Genomic DNA, 19,682 nt, shown 5'->3' with positions numbered 1-19,682 from the left:
CCAGCATCGCCACAGGGTGAGGCTGAGGGAAATCTGTTCAGATCGTTGGGTCCTATGCCGATCTGGTGTGAACTCACCGATGGATTGGATTTACACAAAGGAGACAGATTAATCATGGCATAGGAAGAGGCCAGGGATTTTGAAATGAAACGAGAAAACAAGCTTACGGAAAGTTACATGTGAAAGATGATAAAGGATGGGAAGAATACCAGGAACCTGAGAGACCCTTCCTACTTCAACATGGGGCCAACCAAGCTAGAAACTAAAAAGCAAAGGAACTGACGCGTTAACAATGTGCTACGCATAGAGATGGGGAGACACACAAAACTAATTTGGAGCATATTCACGGCCAATCTTAGATTTTAGAAAAATATTCGTAACTGACCTTCAAATGACCTTCAAGTAATTCAATCAAAAAGATGAAATCAATGCCATTTTACATCCAAAGCTTCCAGTAAATTTGAATGCCTACAATATAGGCCTTCCGCTAGGTGTGACAGAGCAGGGAGGGAGGAGTCAGGCTGGGGGGCAGGCAGCCAAGGCCCTCCTGACGGGTGACTAGCACCCACACAGCCCGGACAGAGCCAGGACCAAGATGGGCAGGCCAGCATGGGAACCCTAACACACACACACACACACACACACACACACACACACACACAATTAACTTTTGTGTCTTCTTGTCTGTTAACTTTGGGGCACTCTTCATGAATTAAGGGCAGGATCTGATACCTGGTCACTGCCTGACAACAGAAAGTTGAGCGCTGTAACAAAGCACAGGAAAAAAACCGTAAGAACAGAACAGAAAAACCCACCCACAAATGTAAGAAGTGTGATGAGTCCCCGAAAGCAGAAAGGGGAAAAGGGATGTTTGTGTTCACTGTAGATTCCCACCACCTGCCACCCTCTCCCCTCCTCTGGCGTCAGTCCCTCAGGGGCCACAGCAGGGCTGCGGGTCCCCGAGATGAACTGTGCCAACACGGCTGTGCCTTCGCACAACCAAGGTCACCTTTCCTGTGAGCAGCTCTTGCAAATGACAATGAAAACAGAGACTCCTCATGTTTAAAAAAGAAATTTAAAACCATACATTTCCTTGACCTTAGCCCATATGTCTCCATTTTTACATTTCTGAAGCAGAAAGCACCTTACAGTTATTGCATGTTGGTGGGTCCTTGCCAACGGCAAGGAGTCGGTCGAGGCATGGGACCGCCTGTGACACCGGCATGCTCAGGTGGTGGCAGCTCAGGCACGGACACTGGGTTCCACTCTCAGCTAACACCTCCATCCCACTGTAACTAATCTGACACCTCAACTTCAACTGAAACATCTCCGCAAAGGCTGCGCTGAGGCAGGAAGAGGGACAGTGATGGAGAGACCGCTTCTCAGGTGCCAGCAATGCAAGGGAAGATACTAGAGTTTTCAAAGCTGGGAGGTTGGTGTCCGTTGGTGACCATCTGTCAGGCACCAAGCAGCACTTCCAGTTGATTTCAAGAGAAGAGAAAGAAAAAGAAAGAAGAAATAAACAAAAAAGGTTTAACTAAATAGGACATCTAAGCACCAGTTGATCAGTATAGTTCAAAGACGTAAGTTCAATCCTAAAGGTGCTAAAGCAGATCATGATCACAGTATGAAGACCAGCCAGTCCAGCCAACAATCGCTTTGCCTACACCCCCAAGGTCAAAAGTCACTTGCAAGGAGCTGTGGGTACAAAGTCAAAGAGTTGGACTCAAATTCTGAATGACAAATACTAAAGGAGAACGTGGGGGATAGCTTATATGCACAAATCTGTGCTATCAGTAAACCCTTTAAATGTTTTAAAAATTTTGTTTTTTTCCTAAAAATGCTGTTACAATTCATGATGGTTTTATAACTGCTGACACATGAAATGTGACATTGGGAATGTGTCATATGTCAGTCCTAAAAGTATCTCTGGGAAAACATATGAACCTTGTTCTGAAACCACATCAGTCCTAGTTAATCATGTGATTATTTCACATAATACCTGAATCCTTCTGAAAACACAATGAAAATATTCCTGGGGATACTACACATGCCTCAGATCTGTGCAAACTAAATCCCATTAAAAATTTTTTTTTTCTTAAAAATATTCCATTGCAATTTCTTTCTTTTCTTTCTTTCCCCCCCCGCCCCCAATTTCTTTTCTTCTACAAGGAGAACAATCACCTCCTATTTTCTTTCCTTTCCTTTCCCTTTTTTATTTTTGGTCCTGCAATTTTCTATCTTCTCAGTGCAGCATAAAATCAGGATGGTGTAGCTTTAAGCAAAGCACACTCAGTAACAAGGGAAGCAGTGTGCCTGCTGCTTCCAGGCCCGGCCCTGGGTCCTGGGCCACACGCTGAGTCAGACAGCTGCAGACCTGCTCCTTGGGCACCTGCGTTTCCAAAGAGATGCTCAGAAACGACTGAACACAGCAGAGCTCTGGAGGGAAGAAAAGCAGGGGATGGGGACAGAGCGGGGCGGCCGTGTGCGTGTTTTATGCGTCTCATACAGCAGGGTCAGGGACAAAGTCTGATAAGGATGTCTTTACACACAGACTGAGGGAGTCGGGCGGCCGGCCAAGTACAAAGGCCTGAGGCAGGAGGAGGTATGCTGAGTGAGTTCAAGAGCAGATGGAGTGCACCAGCTGGGGAGGGAGGCAGGAGGCGTGTGTGTTGTATGTGCGCGTCTGTGCACGTGTGTGTACATGAGCTGCGCGGCCTTGGAGGCCAGGGCGAGAGGCCTTGGGTTTTTGTCTAAGTGAGGAGGGAAGTCACTGGAAGGTTTTCTTTTAGACCATTTCCATGTTTTATTGACCAGTAGTGATGGCCAGCACAAATCAGAATAAACACCAATTTTCACTATCTTGTCAGTTTTCTCTTCCTGTTCAGAGGCTCATGACTTTCAAGATTTTATCTGCTTCACTGCAATATCTAAGCAGTGAAAAAACAAAAACCGGAATATTTCTTTCCAGTCATCCACTTCCTAGGAAACAATGAGGAAAACTTTCCTCGGAATAACTCCTGTGTTATCTTTATCACAGACAGTCTCTCACCTCACCATTCCCAGGCCTGGGAGAAGTGGTTCCTTACAGTCCACTCAGCTCTCCCCCCAGGGGACACCCGGCACTGCGGAAGGAATGACCCTGCCTTCCTTTCATTAATCCTGAGCATGGTCGCTCTAAGCAATGAAGGGATGAACATAGGAACATACGCCCAGATTACTTCCATTAAGATCTGCATGACATCAACGCCACGGAACACCTGGAGGGGCCAGCTATCAGCCCTGCCGATTCCTCCCTCGCCTTCATCTTACAGGTAAGAAGTGGGTGTTCAAATCTCCCTTCAAAGGAAATAAAACTCTGAGATGATCCACCGGAGAGGGGAAAAGGAACAAACCATTTGCTGAGCACAATTAACAGGTGTGGCTGCCTCTTCCTGGTTCTGGCCCTAGCAACGTGCTCAAGTTCCTCTCTGTTTCATCGATTATGTCTTTTTACCCATCCTTTTATACTGTTTGATATCTATTCAGAACCAATAAGTTGCCAAAATCCGGATAGAACAGATTTCATTTTGATAGCCAGCAAAGGGCGTGCCTGCTGACTGGGATGGGATTCTGGAATTACAGTCAAATGTTCTTGCGCAGAACAGAGGAGATGCTCTTGGCAGCTCAGAACCAGTGAGGAACGGGAACAACAGCCAAAGGACAGAGAAGGCTAGCCAGAGGCAGCCCGGGGACTCTGACCCAGGCTCTGCGCAGCCTCGTCACGTGACCGCCCCCCTCCCGATGGGAGGAGGAGGAGGAGGAGGAGGAGGAGGGCTGCTGGGCAGATTAAGGTGGCAATGAACGCAGCACTGACAGTGGCTGGCACATGATGCTCAGTGAGTATGCGCGGCTGTTATTACACAACCCTGAGCGTTACTTCTCCCAGTAGGTGTAGGATCTAGATGTGCGACAAGGCTGGGATGTTGTAGGTCCAGAAAGACAGGTGTCAGTGACAGCGGCGCGCCATCTGATATCTTTGTTAGGGAAAGCTGGGCTTAAATAGGCCAGGGAGAGAGGATCTCCCACAGATAACTCACAAACGGCTAACAAAGCACTTATCATGCATGGACACTGATTCCTAACGAGGATACCTGCCGCAGAGCTATGATCATGTGACAGAATTTTCCTACAAGAAAAAGGCACCTTTATGGCTGGGAAATTTACTCAAGAAAGAGAGGCGTAATGTTCGAGCGAACACGAACATCAGCCTTCCTGAGTCAATAGTCAGCCTTGTGGGTCGGTTCTCTCTACATACTCAGTCCTCTGCACCGTCAGAGGTAATGAGGTGTGCCCACGCCCTCGGCCGGCTCTACTTATGGCCTGGGGTTATTTTTGAACACTGCTGGGCACAAATACCCACTCAGCCCGGAGGAAACGTCAATTTAAGAGCAAAATTGTAAGGCAGTGAGTCAGAGTGTTAGAAAGACGGACTATTGTGTTTTCTTTTCCAAAGTCACCAGACAACCGGAGTCACCTTTTGCGGAGTGAACACTCAGCAATACTAATGCCCCGTGTTCAGGCCCTCTGCTGCCATTCCAAAGGCCAGCTAAGCAAGCAGGGGCTGCCCGGCTGGTTTGGCTCAGGGGCTGAGGGTTGACTCAGGAACCAAGAGGTCATGGTCAGGGCACATGCCTAGATTATGGGCTTGATCCCCAGTACGGGCCTTGCAGGAGGCAGCTGCTCAATGATGTTCCTCTCATTGATGTTTCTCTCTCTCTATCCTTCTCCCTGCCTCTCTCTCTAAATATCAATAAGAACATATTTTTTTTTTTTTTTTTTTTTTTTTTTTTTTTTTTATTGATTTTGTACAGACAGGAAGGGAGAGAGATAGAGAGTTAGAAACATCGATGAGAGAAAGTCATCGATCAGCTGCCTCTTGCACACCCTTTACTGGGGATATGCCCGCAACCAAGGTACATGCCCTTGACCGGAATCGAACCCGGGACCCTTCAGTCCCCAAGCCGACGCTCTATCCATTGAGCCAAACCGGTCTCGGCCAATAAAAACATATTTTTTAAAAAATAAACAAGCAGAGTCTAGCTTCACTGAGGTCAGGGAGGCGATCAGTGAAAGCAAGGTTAGACATGAAAGCAGATTCACAATTACACTGGAATTATGACCCCGTATGCTCATCAACCAATTGCCCAGACTGAGCCGGGGCAGGGCACATGTAAGCACGTACACACGCCCCCGCCAGCACCTCTGCCATTCCTAAAGAGCAGTCATCCATGCAGCTGTACGCAGGAAAACATGCCTCAGAGCTCATGTTGCTACATCTGCTAGCTCACAAGAATATCCTCACAAGAGATGAGTGAAGGGTCCTTCGTGTGTAGAGCTTAGGGTGGGTGAAGTTAATGGTGACTCATCGCTACTCGGATTCATGTTTTAGACAAATGATTATATGTAAGTTTTTTCCAAACTTACCAGCAACAACTATGGAGATTTCCTATGTGCCCTTAACCCCACGAGAGGGTCCTAGCATCTCAGTACATGCAGCTGCTCACATCCTCACTCTCAGTGGGCGCGCCTGACCCTATGCCGTTGGGATTCAAAGCACCCCCTGGCCAGGGCTTACGGAAGTTAGTTCCTAAGCGCCTATGCACATGCAGGGTAAGACTCCATTCCTGATACCTGGACCCAAACTGGACACAAGAAAACTCATCACCACCACCAACACCTTCATCATCACCATCATCATCTTCTTCTTCTTCATCATCATCATCACTACTGTCCCCAGAAAGCGCGAGGAAGAGGAAGGAGAAAGGACTGTCGTACATACTACCACAACAAAAGCAAAAAAGGTGGTCAGGAGCAAAGGAAAAACCAGAGGGCGAAAGCGTTTGCTGTCCGGTTAGTTACATCTGATGCCGGAAGTGTTCTCTACGGACATGCAGGAGAGGAATTCCCCTGAGCTACGGGGATGCACAGGGACCCGTGGGAGGGGCACTGGCTGATGGAAGTCTGCTAGGAGCTGCAGTCAGAGTCAAGGCGCAAATGCTGGTCCAGCCCAGGGACCAGCGCTGAGGGACACCAGGCCCAGCTCTGACCACCACCACTTGGTCTGCCTATATTTCAGCTGTCACTGTCAACAGCAGAAAAGTCAGAAAGTGGTTCTGTGATCCCAGCTCTCCAATACAAACTGCCTACAGCCTCTGAAATTTGTCTGTGATTGACATGTGAATTCAACTTGAAAAACTAAGTTACTTTTTCTTCCTTACTTTTCTTTTTATGGGACACAGAAAAGGTAAGGGGAAGGTAGGGAACAAAGGTGCCCACGACAGAGCCACCCATGCTTTCTGGTGCCACCAAAGCCGGGCAGAAGCAGGGAGTCAGGGCGCGAGCCTACCAAACTAGTTAGACACGCGGGTTAATAGCCCAACGGAAAACCCCGGTAGCTGCGGTCAGTGTCACACAGCAGGCCTTCCAAACCGTGTTAGCCTGCTCCCCTGCACCGCACACACGCCGCTCTCCTGCCGCATGAGTACCTAGGAGACGTCCTGAGGGAGGAGGGCCGTCTGCTCAGGGCACCGGGCGAGGCGGGCAGGAGAGCTGGCCCCGCGCTGGTGGCCCTCTGTCGGGAGGAGCTGGCCGGCACTGCTTGAGGGCTACTAGCGAGGGCGGGGAGGCCCGGGGAGCTGGCCAGAAGGGCGATGCCTGGGGGCCTCGGGGTGAGAGAGCTGGAAGGCCCCCCGGGGTGGGTGACCGTGTAGGGGCGATACCGCGGCGATGGCGATGGCGGCTGGCTTCCAGCGCCGGGGGCCGGGCCAGGAGCACTGAGGGAAATGGAAGGCACAGCCACGTGGCTGGCTGGCCCGGAGGAGGAGGCGAAAGGCAGGCCGATGGCCGGCACAGAGCTCCAGAAGCTCGCGCTGGGAGAGGGGCTAGTGTCATAGAGGCTGAATTAGGTGCGAAGAGGAGGGAAGAAGAGAAAAGGGAAGAAAAACTTGAGATAAATCATTAAAATGGAAAATATCAAGCTTTTAAAGAACAGCATAGTCACACTTCCCATCGCTAAGCATTCAAGTATACAAATCTTTCAGATACCTAAATAAGAACCACCTAATTGCCGTAAAGGTCTAGAAGTTTACTTGTAATATTTTAAAGTCTTCTTGCCAAAGAATAATGTACAATATTTATTTCTAAGTTTTAATTTACCAAAGCCAAACCATGGAAAGCAAGAGACCCATCTGAAAAGGACAGTGCCCCCGAATATGGCCCTGCGGTAATCTGGTGGCACAGGCCCCCCAAAGAACGCTCCCTGCTCCTATACACACGTGGCCATCTCTGCCACTCACATGTGTGTAAAGAACCACACTGACCTAGACATAGAGCTGGCGCCGAAGGACCCCACGCTGCAGAACATGGGGCTTGTCCCGGGGCCCGAACCAGTGTTCAGGGTGAGGTTCCTGTCGGGTGACCGAGCTGCCGCGGCGATTGGCTGGGACGTGGCTGTCAGACTGGCGAATGGGTTTTCATCTCTAGTCTGAGTGGACATCATTAGCACTTCCATTAAAATCTGGCCAATCAAGTCCTTAAAATCAGAGAACACTGTTGGAAAGGCAGAATAAAAGGGAGGTTACACGTGGTTCTTCAAATAGTCTTTGAAAAAGCCAAAGGGAACCGGAGGTGCGGTGAGGGGCCCCGGCCTGGGCTGGACCTGGAACAGGAAAGAGAGGTCAGTGGAGAATGGAGGAATCCGAATCTGGCCTGGGGTGCAGCTCACAGGAAGGTCTTGGTTTTGACAAGTCTCCGGTGGCTGTGTAAGATGTTAGCGCTGGGGGAACTGGGTGAAGTGGATGCAGAAATCCCTGTGCTCTCTGACACTGTTCTAGAAATCTAGAATTACTCCAAAATACAAACCTCATTAAAAAAAAATTATTAGAGTGCAGTCAGTGAGTTACTGCTGACATGTATTAGCTGTAAAAAAATTACTCCCAACTAGAGGTTAGTTTATCAGACTAGAAATGCAACTGGGTTAATATTTGTTCTCCCTTATATGTTTTTATACACCGTAAAACTATCAAGCACAAAGTTCAAAGTGTTTTATGAAGGGTCTGATTTCTAGTCACAGGTTGGCTTTCTGGAGCAGATTCCCACTGCTTAGCTTCCTTCTCACGTTCTGCAGCTCCCAACTGCTTCACTGTATGTAGGTCTTTAAATCCATTTTAAACATCACTACATAAATAGCAGTTCTGATGCAGGCAAGTCTTATCTGATTTGGCTATTAAAAATTATAGCCCAGCTGGTGTGGCTCAGCAGTTGAGCATCAACCCAGGAACCAAGAGGCCATGGGTTCGATTCCCAGTCAGGGCACATGTCCAGGTTGAGGGCTCGATCCCCAGTGCCCAATCAACAATTCTCTCTCATCACTGATGTTTCTATCCCTCTCCCTTTCTCTCTAAAATCAATAAGAATAAAATGTATGTAATGAGAGATTAAGTGCAAGGCACCCTTCTTGGCACTGGGAATGCATCAAACCAGACAAAAACCCTTGCCAGCAGCACTGCTGTGACCTGCAAGAGAACACGCTTGCCCACCTCCCCCACCTCTTCTGCATTCCAAATGGTGGCCATGCTGTTTTATTACTTTGCTGTAAGTGTGGTGTAGTGCAGCTTCTTAAAATAGAATACTGGGAACGCAGCAAATATCAATATGTCCAATCGTGCTAAGCAATTGAATTCAGCAGATTTACTCCTGTCCACAAAGGCGGGGAGGCACTGAAGGCAGGTGCAGGCCCTACAGAGCGCGTCTCCCAGGGTCCCTGGAGACTACCCAGAATGCTCCAGCTTTTAAGAGGTGCTAATGCTCTAAGTATCTTCTTTTTACAGAAAAAAAAATGTCAACACTGAGACAAGGGACACTATTAACTTATTTATACTGTTTTCTTTTAGGGAATCGAAAAGTAAAAAAGGAATGTACTGAGGAGGTCAGTGGAAAGTTGCCAGACATCAGCGCCCTCACCAAGAAGGACCCCTGTTTTCAAACCCCCACCCAGAGCAGGACAGGGTGACGGGACAGCAGGAAGGGCAAGACCTCACGTTCTCATTTCCCCTTAAGGACAGCTCCCTGAAATAGGACGGCTGAGCTAGAGTCCTACCTTCTTTTGGGTTCTGCTTAAATTGCGCAGAGAGAGAAGAAAGAAAGATGACATCTCTGTCCCGGTCCTTCCAGGAGACACGAAAGATCTTACAGACCAGCTGTAAGGCCTGCTCTTCAGACACTTCCGAACCCGCCGACGGCTCCTGGTGAGGAAGGAGATTTTGGGGTTAAGTTTAAGAAGTGGGAGGTCCGAGTCAGACTTCTCGGAATAGAAATACTCAATCCCAACTTAATTCATTTCAGAAATGCAGAGAGCTATTCACCCACTGATTCAGAGAAAGGTAAACCTAGTACTATGACGTTAGAGCTACACTTTTCACAACACTAAAGAACTGCATAAAATAAAGCATCAGACTGCTTACACTCCATTTTTAACAATCAACAACATGTGCTGCTGAACTCGAATCACTTGCTTAACAGAAAGTGATGCAATAACCTACACCAGGTCCACACCACCCCCAAAATAGCAAAAAACCCACAACCCCCTTCTTCTAAATATAGAAACTGAACTCAGACGATAACAAAATATGAAGACTTCATGTTTTCAAGACGTTTGTTCTTGCTGCTGGGTCCCACATCCTAGTACTGTCTCAACTTCCAGTCATTTTCCTTGGAATAGTCCCAAAGACGTGAGGATCTGCTTGCTTAAGACAAACACCAACAGAAAACATTCAAAGTAGCTCTGAGTGAATTCCTATTACAAACCAAATTTCCTGTTGGAAACATGGGCTTGAAACAAAGATAAGGGAAGAATTTTATCAGTTACAAGGTCTGAGTTAGGCCAGCTGGCTCGGCTCAGTGGTTGAGTGCCGACCTATGAAGTAGGAGGTCAAGGTTGATTCTGGTCAGGGCACATGCCTGGGCTTGATTCCCCAATGGGGAAGTGCAGGAGGCAACCAATCAAGGATTCTCTCTCATCATTGATGTTTCATTCTCTCCCTCTCCCTTCCTCTCTGAAATCAATAAAAATATTTATTTTTGTTAAAGACTGAGCTGTACTTCCATTAGTGAGGGCAGGCTGGGCTACCCGTTTTTCCTCAAAATAAAAAACCAGTCACCTGACCAGGACCTGCTGACTGGGTGGCCCACTCTAACAGACTCCGCAGACACGACGCCGTTTCCCTGTGTTGTCCCCTGACCTACCAACAGAAGCCAAGCCCCCTCCTACCCACCTTGTCGCTGAGGCTCCTTTTTTCTCGTCGATCATTCTCATCCACTTCCATATTTTCAATTCCTGAATCCACATCCACCTGGGACATGCTTGAAGTACAAAAGACAAATAAGTCTTTTACCTTTCATATCTGGCTGAGGAAGTTTTTAAATATCAATCAAAATCAGTCAGCAAAGCGAAATAATAAAGGTTTGTTCTTCCCCCCCCCCCATTAATTCTTTAAAGAGCTCTCTTCATATATATAGTAAGATATAAACATTCTATCATAATGGTAATATTTTTCCCAAGTTGTCATTTTCTTAGGCTCACTTTCAAAAAAACAGTTAGAACTTATTCTCTACACATATTATGGTAAGCTATATACAATCATTCAGAGCCTGATTATAAAATCTTGTTAAGAACATATAGTATTTTCCTCCACATTAAATAAATGTCCCAGGACCATTTATTGACAAGACCATCATTTTTACACTAATATGAAGTCACCTACCCATATGTCCTCTTATGTAGTATATGTGTGGGTCTATTTCTGGACACTGGTTTCTGTTCCATTAGACCATCTGTTTGTCCCTGAGCCAATACCACGCTCTCTTACTAAAACTTCACACTAAGTCATGATACCTGCTGGCTCAGTGCCTCCACCTGGTTCTTCTGCTGTAGGAGAGTCTTGGCCTTTCTTGGCCTGTTGCTTTTGCATACATAACTAAGCATTCACTTGCCAGGTTCCTTAAACAATCTGTTAGGATTTTGACTAGAATTTCACTGACTCCAGAGATCAAAGTGAGGAGAAATGGCATCATTCTGTTACTGAGTTCATTAAGGTCTTTGGATAAACTTTTATAATTTTATCCACAAGTCTTTCACTTCCTTCGCTCAGTTTATACCTATGTACCATATGTTTTTAAATTAAATTATGAATGGTACCTTTTTAAAAATTAAATTTTCTAATTTTTTGTTGTTGTTAGTACACAGGAATGTAACTGATTTTGGAGATCTATTTTAAGCAACTTTACTTATAAATAGGGCTCACTAGGTGGATAATCATTTTATCTTTGAACAATAAGTGTTTTGTTTCTTCCACTCCAATCCCTACTTGCTCACTGCACGGGGTAGGATCCCCATGGCGAAGAGAAGCAGAAATAATAGTCATTCTGTTCTTATTACTGATTCTAAAGGAGTGTTTCTAACTCCTCGCCACTGAAAACAAGAGCGCTGTGATTTTCTGGTAGATGTTCTTTATATTAGTCAGAATAGGATAGGCTATTCTGCGGTAACACATATACTCTGAAATCTTAGAGGCTTAACACTATAAGGGTTTATTTCTTGCTTACGCAAAGTCTGGTGAGAGTGAAGCATCCTTACTTCATCTTTAATCTATGCCATCTGCAATACTCAGCCTCCCAGGTCACTGGAGCAAGAGAAGAGAGGGACGGAGGAGGAACATCGGCTCAACTGCCTTTCCTAAAAGTGACACATGTCACTTCCACTCACAGTCTATGGGACAGAACTAGTCACCTGACCCCAATCTAGCTGCAAAGGAGACTGGAAGTGCAGGGGACAATGTGATTATTTTGTTAATTCTATCTCTGCTACTTTTGGTTTAAAGACGCACCTTTCTGAACCCTGTTTGTTAAAATTTTTATCATCAATTATGTTGAAGTTCAGCACAATTTGCAATGGCTTTTCTCTTTTAGAATATGGTGAGTAATATTTATAGATTTTCTAACATTAAAGCACCCCTGGATTCCTGACATAAACTGAAGTTGATCATATTATATTGTATTTCTCATATCACATTAACCTATAAAATTACATGAGCAGGGCTCTTTTGTTGAAAAATTTAAAATACTGATTCAATTTATTTCATGTGTTTTTTAAAATTATTATTCAAGTCTTCTCTTTTTTGTTCAATTTTGGGAGAAAATATGTTTTTCTTTTTCTTTTTCTTTTTTTTTAAAAATATATTTTATTGATTTTGTACAGAGAGGAAGGGAGAGAGATAGAAAGCCAGAAACATCGATGAGAGAGAGTCATCGATCAGCTGCCTCTTGCACACCCCCTACTGGGGATATGCCCGCAACCAAGGTATATGCCCTTGACCGGAATCGAACCCGGGTCCCTTCAGTCCCCAAGCCGACGCTCTATCCATTGAGCCAAACCGGTCTCGGCGAAAATATGTTTTTCTAGGAATTTGATTTTCATCCAATTTTTCAAATTTATTTGCATTTGCATATTCACATTTTTCATGGAATTCCCCCTTTCAATAACAAATATTACTAAGCGTCCATTCTATGGAGGGCTTGTGCTTGGTGTCTGAAATGTTAATCAACAAAAAAGGCCAAAAAAATTTTTTTTAAATAAATAAATCACTGCACCATGGAGCATACATCCCATCTAGAGATAGAAAGAGAATCAACAGCCTGGCCTCTGGGTGGCTCAGTGGTTAAGCGTCAACCTGTGAACCAGGAGTCATGGTTCATTTCCTGGTCAGAGCACATGCCAGGGTTATGGGCTCCATCCCCAGTGGGGGATGTGCAGGAAGCAGCTGATCAATGATTCTCTCTCATCATTGGTGATTCTCTCTCTCTCCTTCGCCTTCTCCCTTCTTTTCTGAAATCAATTTAAAAAAAATTTTTTTAAAGAATAAACAATAAACATAAATAAGCAAAGCACATAGTATAGTAAGTGCTATGGAAAAATTAAAGAAAAAGAAACAGGGAAAAGGCAACTGAGAGTGCAGGGCTTCCTGCTTGAAATGGGGTGAGCCCCACTGAGAAATGCCAGCTGAGCAGAACTATGAAGGAGCTTAACCCCATCCAGGCCCAGGAGAAGAGCATTCCAAACAACAGGTTCTTAGTCCCAGTATCTACTTGTATTCTTTCTTTCCTTTTTAATATATAACAGCTTTCTATAGTATTTTCTTCTAAGGACCACGTTAGCTGCAACACACAGATCGTGATTTATAATATTTGTTACTGTTCATCCCACATACTTTCATTGTGCTTTTTTCTTTAACCTGTATATAAAAGCATACTCCATTTCTAAAATTTACAAATGTCTTAAAGTTCTTTGTTTGTTTATTTTTTATTTTTTAAAAATTAAATTATCTGTGTACATATCTTACCATTGCCCCCACTCCAATTCCCAATACATGCCCTCCCTCCCCAGAGTTTTGTGTCCATTGGTTGTACTTATATGCATGCACACAAGTCCTTCGGTTGATCTCTTATCTCCCCCAGGGTCTTAAGGTTTTTTAAAAAGTTTTTGCCCTAGCTGGTTTGATTCAGTGGATAGAAGGTTGGCCTGCAGATCTAAGGGCCCCGGGTTCGATTCCAGTCAAGGGCACATGCTCAGGTTGTGGTAGGGGGTGGGCAGGAGGCAGCTGATCAATGAGTCTCATCATTGATGTTTCTATCTCTCTCCCTTCCTCTCTGAAATCAATAGAAATATATTTATAAAATAAGTCTTCCCCCCTAATTATCAAACCTAATGCTAGTGAGAAAACATGACCTGTAAGATACTGACTCTTGAAACTTTTTGGTTAGTGAGTATTAGGAAAACAATGTGTGTTCTCTAACTGTACAGTACAAAGCTCTGTATCTTTCCACTGGATCAAGTTTGCCAGCTGGTTGTTTAATTTGTCCATATGTTTCCTCATATTTATTCTCTTTAATCTATTGATAAATGTTTTACATATTGTTAAAACACTCCCACTATGACTGTGTCAGTTTCTTCTAGTTCTGTCAATATTTGCTTTATTGCATATTGCTGTTATATTACTAAGTACACAGAATTTCAGAACTGTTCAATCCTACAGATAAACAAATTTGTCCTGCCAAAACCGGTTTGGCTCAGTGGTAGAGCATCGGTCTGCGGACTGAAAGGTCCCGGGTTCGATTCCGGTCAAGGGCATGTACATTGGTTGCGGGCGCATCCCGGTAGGGGGTGTGCAAGAAGCAGCTGGTCGATGTTTCTCTCTCATCGACGTTTCTAGCTCTCTATCCCTCTCTCCTCCTCTCTGTAAAAAATCAATAAAATAAAAATAAAAAAACAAATTCCTTATATAGTGCTTATCTAGTAATAGTTTGTGCCTTAAAGTCTACTTCATTAATATGCTTACCCCAAGTTTCTTTTGTTTACTTTGTTATGTTTGCCTGGTATACCTTTCTTTATCATTTTTGTTTTTAACCTTCTCTAACCTAATGTTTCAGATATTCCTTTTATAAACAGGTATAAAGCTGAGTTCTGCTTTGTTTTCAATACAACCTATTCCTTTTCACTATGATTTGCTATAACCGCTGACATATTTTCACTTCTTTTGACCCTCTTATTTTGTGCTATTTGTCTCTTTTTATTGTAGAAACTTGTTTCTTCCTTCCCTTTCTTTGAATTGACTTACCTCCACCCTCCCACCTACTCACCATGGTTCCATATTTTCCTTTTACTGGTTTGGAAGATATACCCTATTTCCATTCTATTAGTGGCTACCCTTGAAATTTAATCAAGTATTCTTAAGTCAAAATCTAAAACTTGCCAGTATCTTGAAAAAAAAAAAAGGTTGGCCAGTATCTTTACCCCTTTTCTCAAGTATACAAGGACTTTAAATCTTGCCTGGGTCCATGACTCCTGCCCCACCCCCCTCCCTTTACGGCTGACCTACTGCTGGCGAGCTAAATGTAGACCTATCTGATTTTCCTACACTGTTATTATTGCTTTATTATACCATCAGTGTTTATTATTTCCTTCACTCATCCTTCCTTCTTGCATGTCAGATATTATTCCTGAGATCATTTTCTTCCTTAACTACATCTGTTAAAAAGTTAGGGGGCCCTAGCGGGTTTGGCTTAGTGGATAGAGCATCAGCTTTTGGACTGAAGAGTCCTGTGTTTGATTCCAGTCAAGGGCACATGCTCTGGTTGCGGGCTCAATCCCCAGTAGGGGGCATGCAGGAGGCAGCCAATCAATAATTCTCTTTCATCATTGATGTTTCTATTTCTCCCTCTCCCTTCCTCTCTGAAATCAATAAAATATATATTTTTTAAATAGTTGGGGGTCTTTTATTGCAGGCTATCTGGCTGTTTTGTTGTTTTTAATCTACAGATGTCTTTATTTCACCCTTGCTCTTAAAAGATCGTTCCAAAAGGTACACACTTTCTAGTAGACTTCCTGACAGCATTCAACGCTATTACTCCAACATCTTCTGGCTGCCATCATTGAGACATCTAATAATCCCCTTTCTGACTACTTAGAGGTCTTTCTCTTTGGTATTCTACAATTTTACTCAGAGACGTCTAGATAGAATTTGCTTTTTGTTTAACCTGTTTGCGAGTTGCTGGGCTTCCTGAATCTGGAGATTCATATCATTCATCAACTCTAGAGAAATTCTCAGCCATTTATCTTTTTTTTTTTTTAATTTGCAATTAACATTCAGTATTATTTTATATTTCAGCCATTTATTTTTTGATAATGGCTTCCAAACCAGTGGAGGGCATGCAGGAGGTAGCGGATCAATAATTCTCTTTCATCATTGATGTTTCTATCTCTCTCTCCCTCTCTGAAATCAATAAAAAAATATATATATATATTTTTTAAAGAAAATACATGTATTCAAAGCAAAGGTAATAAGAACAAAATTGTTTTTACTCCACGGGGTCAACTTGATCTTTCCCCTGAGAGTGCTGACCTTCCAGAATTCTTGCCTAATGTGTGTGATCACTATTCTGGTTCCTCACCCCCAGTCCCACCCAACTACTGAAGCTCTATGCTAGTCCTGCTCAACCTTTTTCATATCATCACACACAGAGAAGGTAGTATTTGTCTGGCCTACTGGCATAAACAGAGGGGCAGCTTAGGGCAGCGGAAATGGGCCTGGGAGTTGGGGTGGGTGGCTGGCTGGCCCAAGGAATAAAGAAATCAACGCCTCGGCCACTCTATCACCTGGTCCTGGTGCACCCACAGCACAGGAAGTTCTGCGCCAGGACACCCGGTCCTTACAGAGCTCTTAGACTGCTTGGCTCAGTTGGGTCAGTCCACTCACTGAGCTCCATCCACATTTTAAATTTTCACTGATCAGTAAAATTTAGAAGAAATACTGACAGATGATGTCAACTTTTGTTTTTAAAGACATTAAAAAACTAAAAACATTTTTTTACCACCTACACCATTATTTCACAAAAGACATTTCAACACCAAAAACATAAAAATGGTATAAAGAACACTTACGAATAATACAAAGAGCTTTAAGTTTAATAAATTTAGCTCTAATTTGCTATGGTCTGGCATGGACCTCTGGGCTGACATCTGAGACTAATGACTAGAGACTAAACTGAATGGCTCTTTCTCTTTCCATAAGTCCATTTTGTTGGGAAATGGGCTCACTTTACCTTTTCTCACAAGAGACACCGTCAATATCCATGCTCTGGGAACGGGAGAGAGACTGCGACTGCGTTTCAAGGCTATTGGAGGGCGAGCTGCTGAGAGAACTGACTCCTTCACTGCTCTGGCTTCGATGGGCCACTCCTAGTCAGAAAAAGACATGAACGTTAAGTCTCATGTGAAACAGCAGTAAAACCATTTGTAATGACAACAGTAAGTATGCACACCATTGTGACAGTCAGCAATCGAAGAATCCTATATAATGAAAGCGTAATATGCAAATCAATCGAATGGCCCAACAGCAGAACGACCATCTGGATGACCTTCCAGATGGAGCCAGAACAGCTGCGGTGACTGTAAGGGCCGAGCCAGTTGCAGGGGCTGTGAGGGCCAAGCCCCTTGCACGTATTTTGTGCATCGGACCTCTAGTTTCTAACAAAAGATTACACTCAATGCAAAAGTATTAAAATCATAGGAACATTAACAATTAGTCATAACTTACCAAAATACATCATATGATGTCAGTAACAGAGCTATATCTAATATCTAGAACTGATTCCTCATCAACTTCTTTTTCACTCATTTACACTGATCCTGGAATACAAATTAGCCTCCATCACAGGCCAGGAAAATCCTTGAAATGTACCAAAAACAAGATACACCAATGAAGGGATATACAGACATGCAGATGAAGAGGTATGATAAAGCAAATACACTAAAATGTTAATAGAAGAATACAGGTGGTGGGTTTATAGGTGTTCATTGCAAAATTCTTTCAAATCTGCTGTCTGCATTAACTTGTCATAATAAAATGTTGAAAGCATGCAAATGGACCCCCCCTGAGCTAATGCTAAATACAGGTCATGCACTATTGAGTGGCAGCCAGGGTAAAGAAGTAACTGAACCTGTCCTTGCCCTCACAGACCTTCCAGGGGAGGGAACCGCATGTGCACGGGGACGGATTTCTCATCGATGTCTTTAAAACCAGGTTTTCATGGATTTTAAAAAGTACTTTAACTCTATGAATATCCAGATATCTACAAGTACTTCAAAAATATAGGTTAATAAAAATACAAAATACAGGCTGTTCTAAAAAATGTATACACAGTTTAACAGCTGACAACTCAACTAATGTTTCTTTAGATGTAACCCCCTGGAATTAATTGTGGTATTCAACGTATATATACATTTTTGGGACACCCTGCATATACCTATTGTGGTGAAAGGAAAATGAGACTTACATTTCTTCAAAAACAAAATCAAAACAACTTGAGTTACCAGTTGTAGCTGAAACTACCACCAAGTGGATAACATTTTAACCATCCCAGCATTCCGAGAAAGTGGCCACCCTTTGACGCCTCTCCACTGAAGAATGTTACAAAACATTTATCTAGTTCTGATAGCAATTTTAACATATATCTCTTTATTACAACTTCTGCAGGTCTCATGAAGGAAAAGAGAAACGAAATTGTCAGTGTTCCTAAGTAGACTCAAGGAAAACATGGAAAACATCTAATGTAGTGAGAATTCTGAGAAGCTTGTGGAAGACAGCAAAACTTTAAATTCATTAATTCAAGAAGTGTAATGCACACTAGGTTCTCAGTAAATATTTATTGAAGGACTAGATAACAGAGCACCAATAATGACTTTAGGAGATCATTGATTTATCTATCACAATGAAAGGTCTGAGAATTTTTTAATAAAAACGAATCAATAATAAACGTCAACAATTTTTATGGGATAGCAGGTCAGCATATTTAAAAAGCCTACCTGATAAAACCAGGCCTCAGAATAAACTGATAATTACAGTACACTGTCTGAAAACCTGTATTTGTAATATCACATACTATAGCTACACTCTGTGTACAACAGCCCATAGCAATACAGTGCCAGAGTATTCCACTCAAGCTAATGGACTGCATTTTAATCCTATATAATAAAAGGCTAATATGCAAATTGTCCCCTCAGGAGTTGGACTGCTCACTATGACGTGTGCTGACCACTAGGGGTCGGTGCAGAAGGAAGGCCCAGCTGGCAGCCAGGGAAGGGAAGGCTCTGGGGATGCTACCTGTGTACGAATCTCATGCACCAGGCCTCTAGTGTTTCTCTAACACATCCAGGAGATCACCTGCGTGCTCTCTTCCTGAACTCTCCACGTGAGCCTCACATTCTGGGTCAAGTGGGGCAATTCTCCCAGAATTAATTCTGTTTACTAGTTCCTCCATCTGTACAACCACATGACCCCACTCCTTTCTGAAACTTAAAAACCAGATGGTCTGACTTCATTCAGAATCAATATGAATTCAATATTATGAGTCAAACCAATCAAAGCACTTGTACAAAATACTGCTTTGTTCTCAAACCACACACGCATGCGTCTGTCTTCACCTGCTCCCACCCCTAACTTGAGAAATCACTACCAGGAGGCCAAGCTTTAAGGCATAGATAACCCCCCTTCACGTCCATAAAACCAGACACTAAAGAATTAAAACACAGACAAACCTCTGATCCTCTTTCAGAAGAGGAGTAAAATCTCTCCATACCAACTTTGAAGAATGAGGGTGCGTATAACAAAGAACAGAGAGAGCCATGTCTGCTTAATAAAATATGAATTACAACTTTCAAAATGGCAGCTTCCCAAACTGCTATGACTACTAGGATCCTGTTAAAGAATTACACATTCTGTGTGGGAAGGCTGGATTTTTTTTAATAGAGTTTTATTTTTGTAAGTTTTTGCTCCTAGCATTGAAGTATTTCCTGAATGATATTCCCTTTTAGGTATAAACCAAACCAAATGCCTATAGTTAAGCTGCAACTCTAGCTCGGTTCCAGTATCTCTCTCTCTCTCTCTCTCTCTCTCTCTCTCTCTCTCTCTCACACACACACAAACACTATTTTATCCTCTTGAGATTTTAAAAAAATTTTTTTCAATTGTTTTTAGAGGTAGAGGAAAGGAGAAGGAAAGAGAGAGAGAGAAACATCAATGATGAGAGAG

General features: G+C 43.5%; 1 protein-coding gene across 5 annotated transcripts in view; it reads right to left on the bottom strand.

Annotated features, from left to right (window-relative positions):
* Positions 1-19,682, bottom strand: part of UBE4B (ubiquitination factor E4B) — an 83,577-nt gene that overhangs the window by 35,842 nt on the left and 28,053 nt on the right. The window contains exons 3-8 of one of the 5 annotated variants that reach the window (XM_036460854.2): positions 16,696-16,831; positions 10,314-10,401; positions 9,140-9,284; positions 7,362-7,590; positions 6,528-6,938; positions 5,674-5,820 (exon numbers count right to left, since the gene is read on the bottom strand). In XM_036460854.2, the coding sequence (XP_036316747.1) occupies positions 5,674-5,820; positions 6,528-6,938; positions 7,362-7,590; positions 9,140-9,284; positions 10,314-10,401; positions 16,696-16,831 (1,156 nt within the window). Of the gene's footprint in view, positions 1-5,673; positions 5,821-6,527; positions 6,939-7,361; positions 7,591-9,139; positions 9,285-10,313; positions 10,402-11,643; positions 11,721-16,695; positions 16,834-16,914; positions 17,030-19,682 lie in introns of those variants that run through there. The other 4 variants (XM_036460851.2, XM_036460852.1, XM_036460850.2 and 1 more) reach the window with 4 other exon arrangements.

The sequence above is a fragment of the Pipistrellus kuhlii genome, unplaced genomic scaffold (genome assembly GCF_014108245.1).
Source record: "Pipistrellus kuhlii isolate mPipKuh1 unplaced genomic scaffold, mPipKuh1.p scaffold_m20_p_34, whole genome shotgun sequence".
NCBI lineage: Eukaryota > Metazoa > Chordata > Mammalia > Chiroptera > Vespertilionidae > Pipistrellus > Pipistrellus kuhlii.
This window is presented reverse-complemented; position numbering and strand designations above follow the sequence as displayed.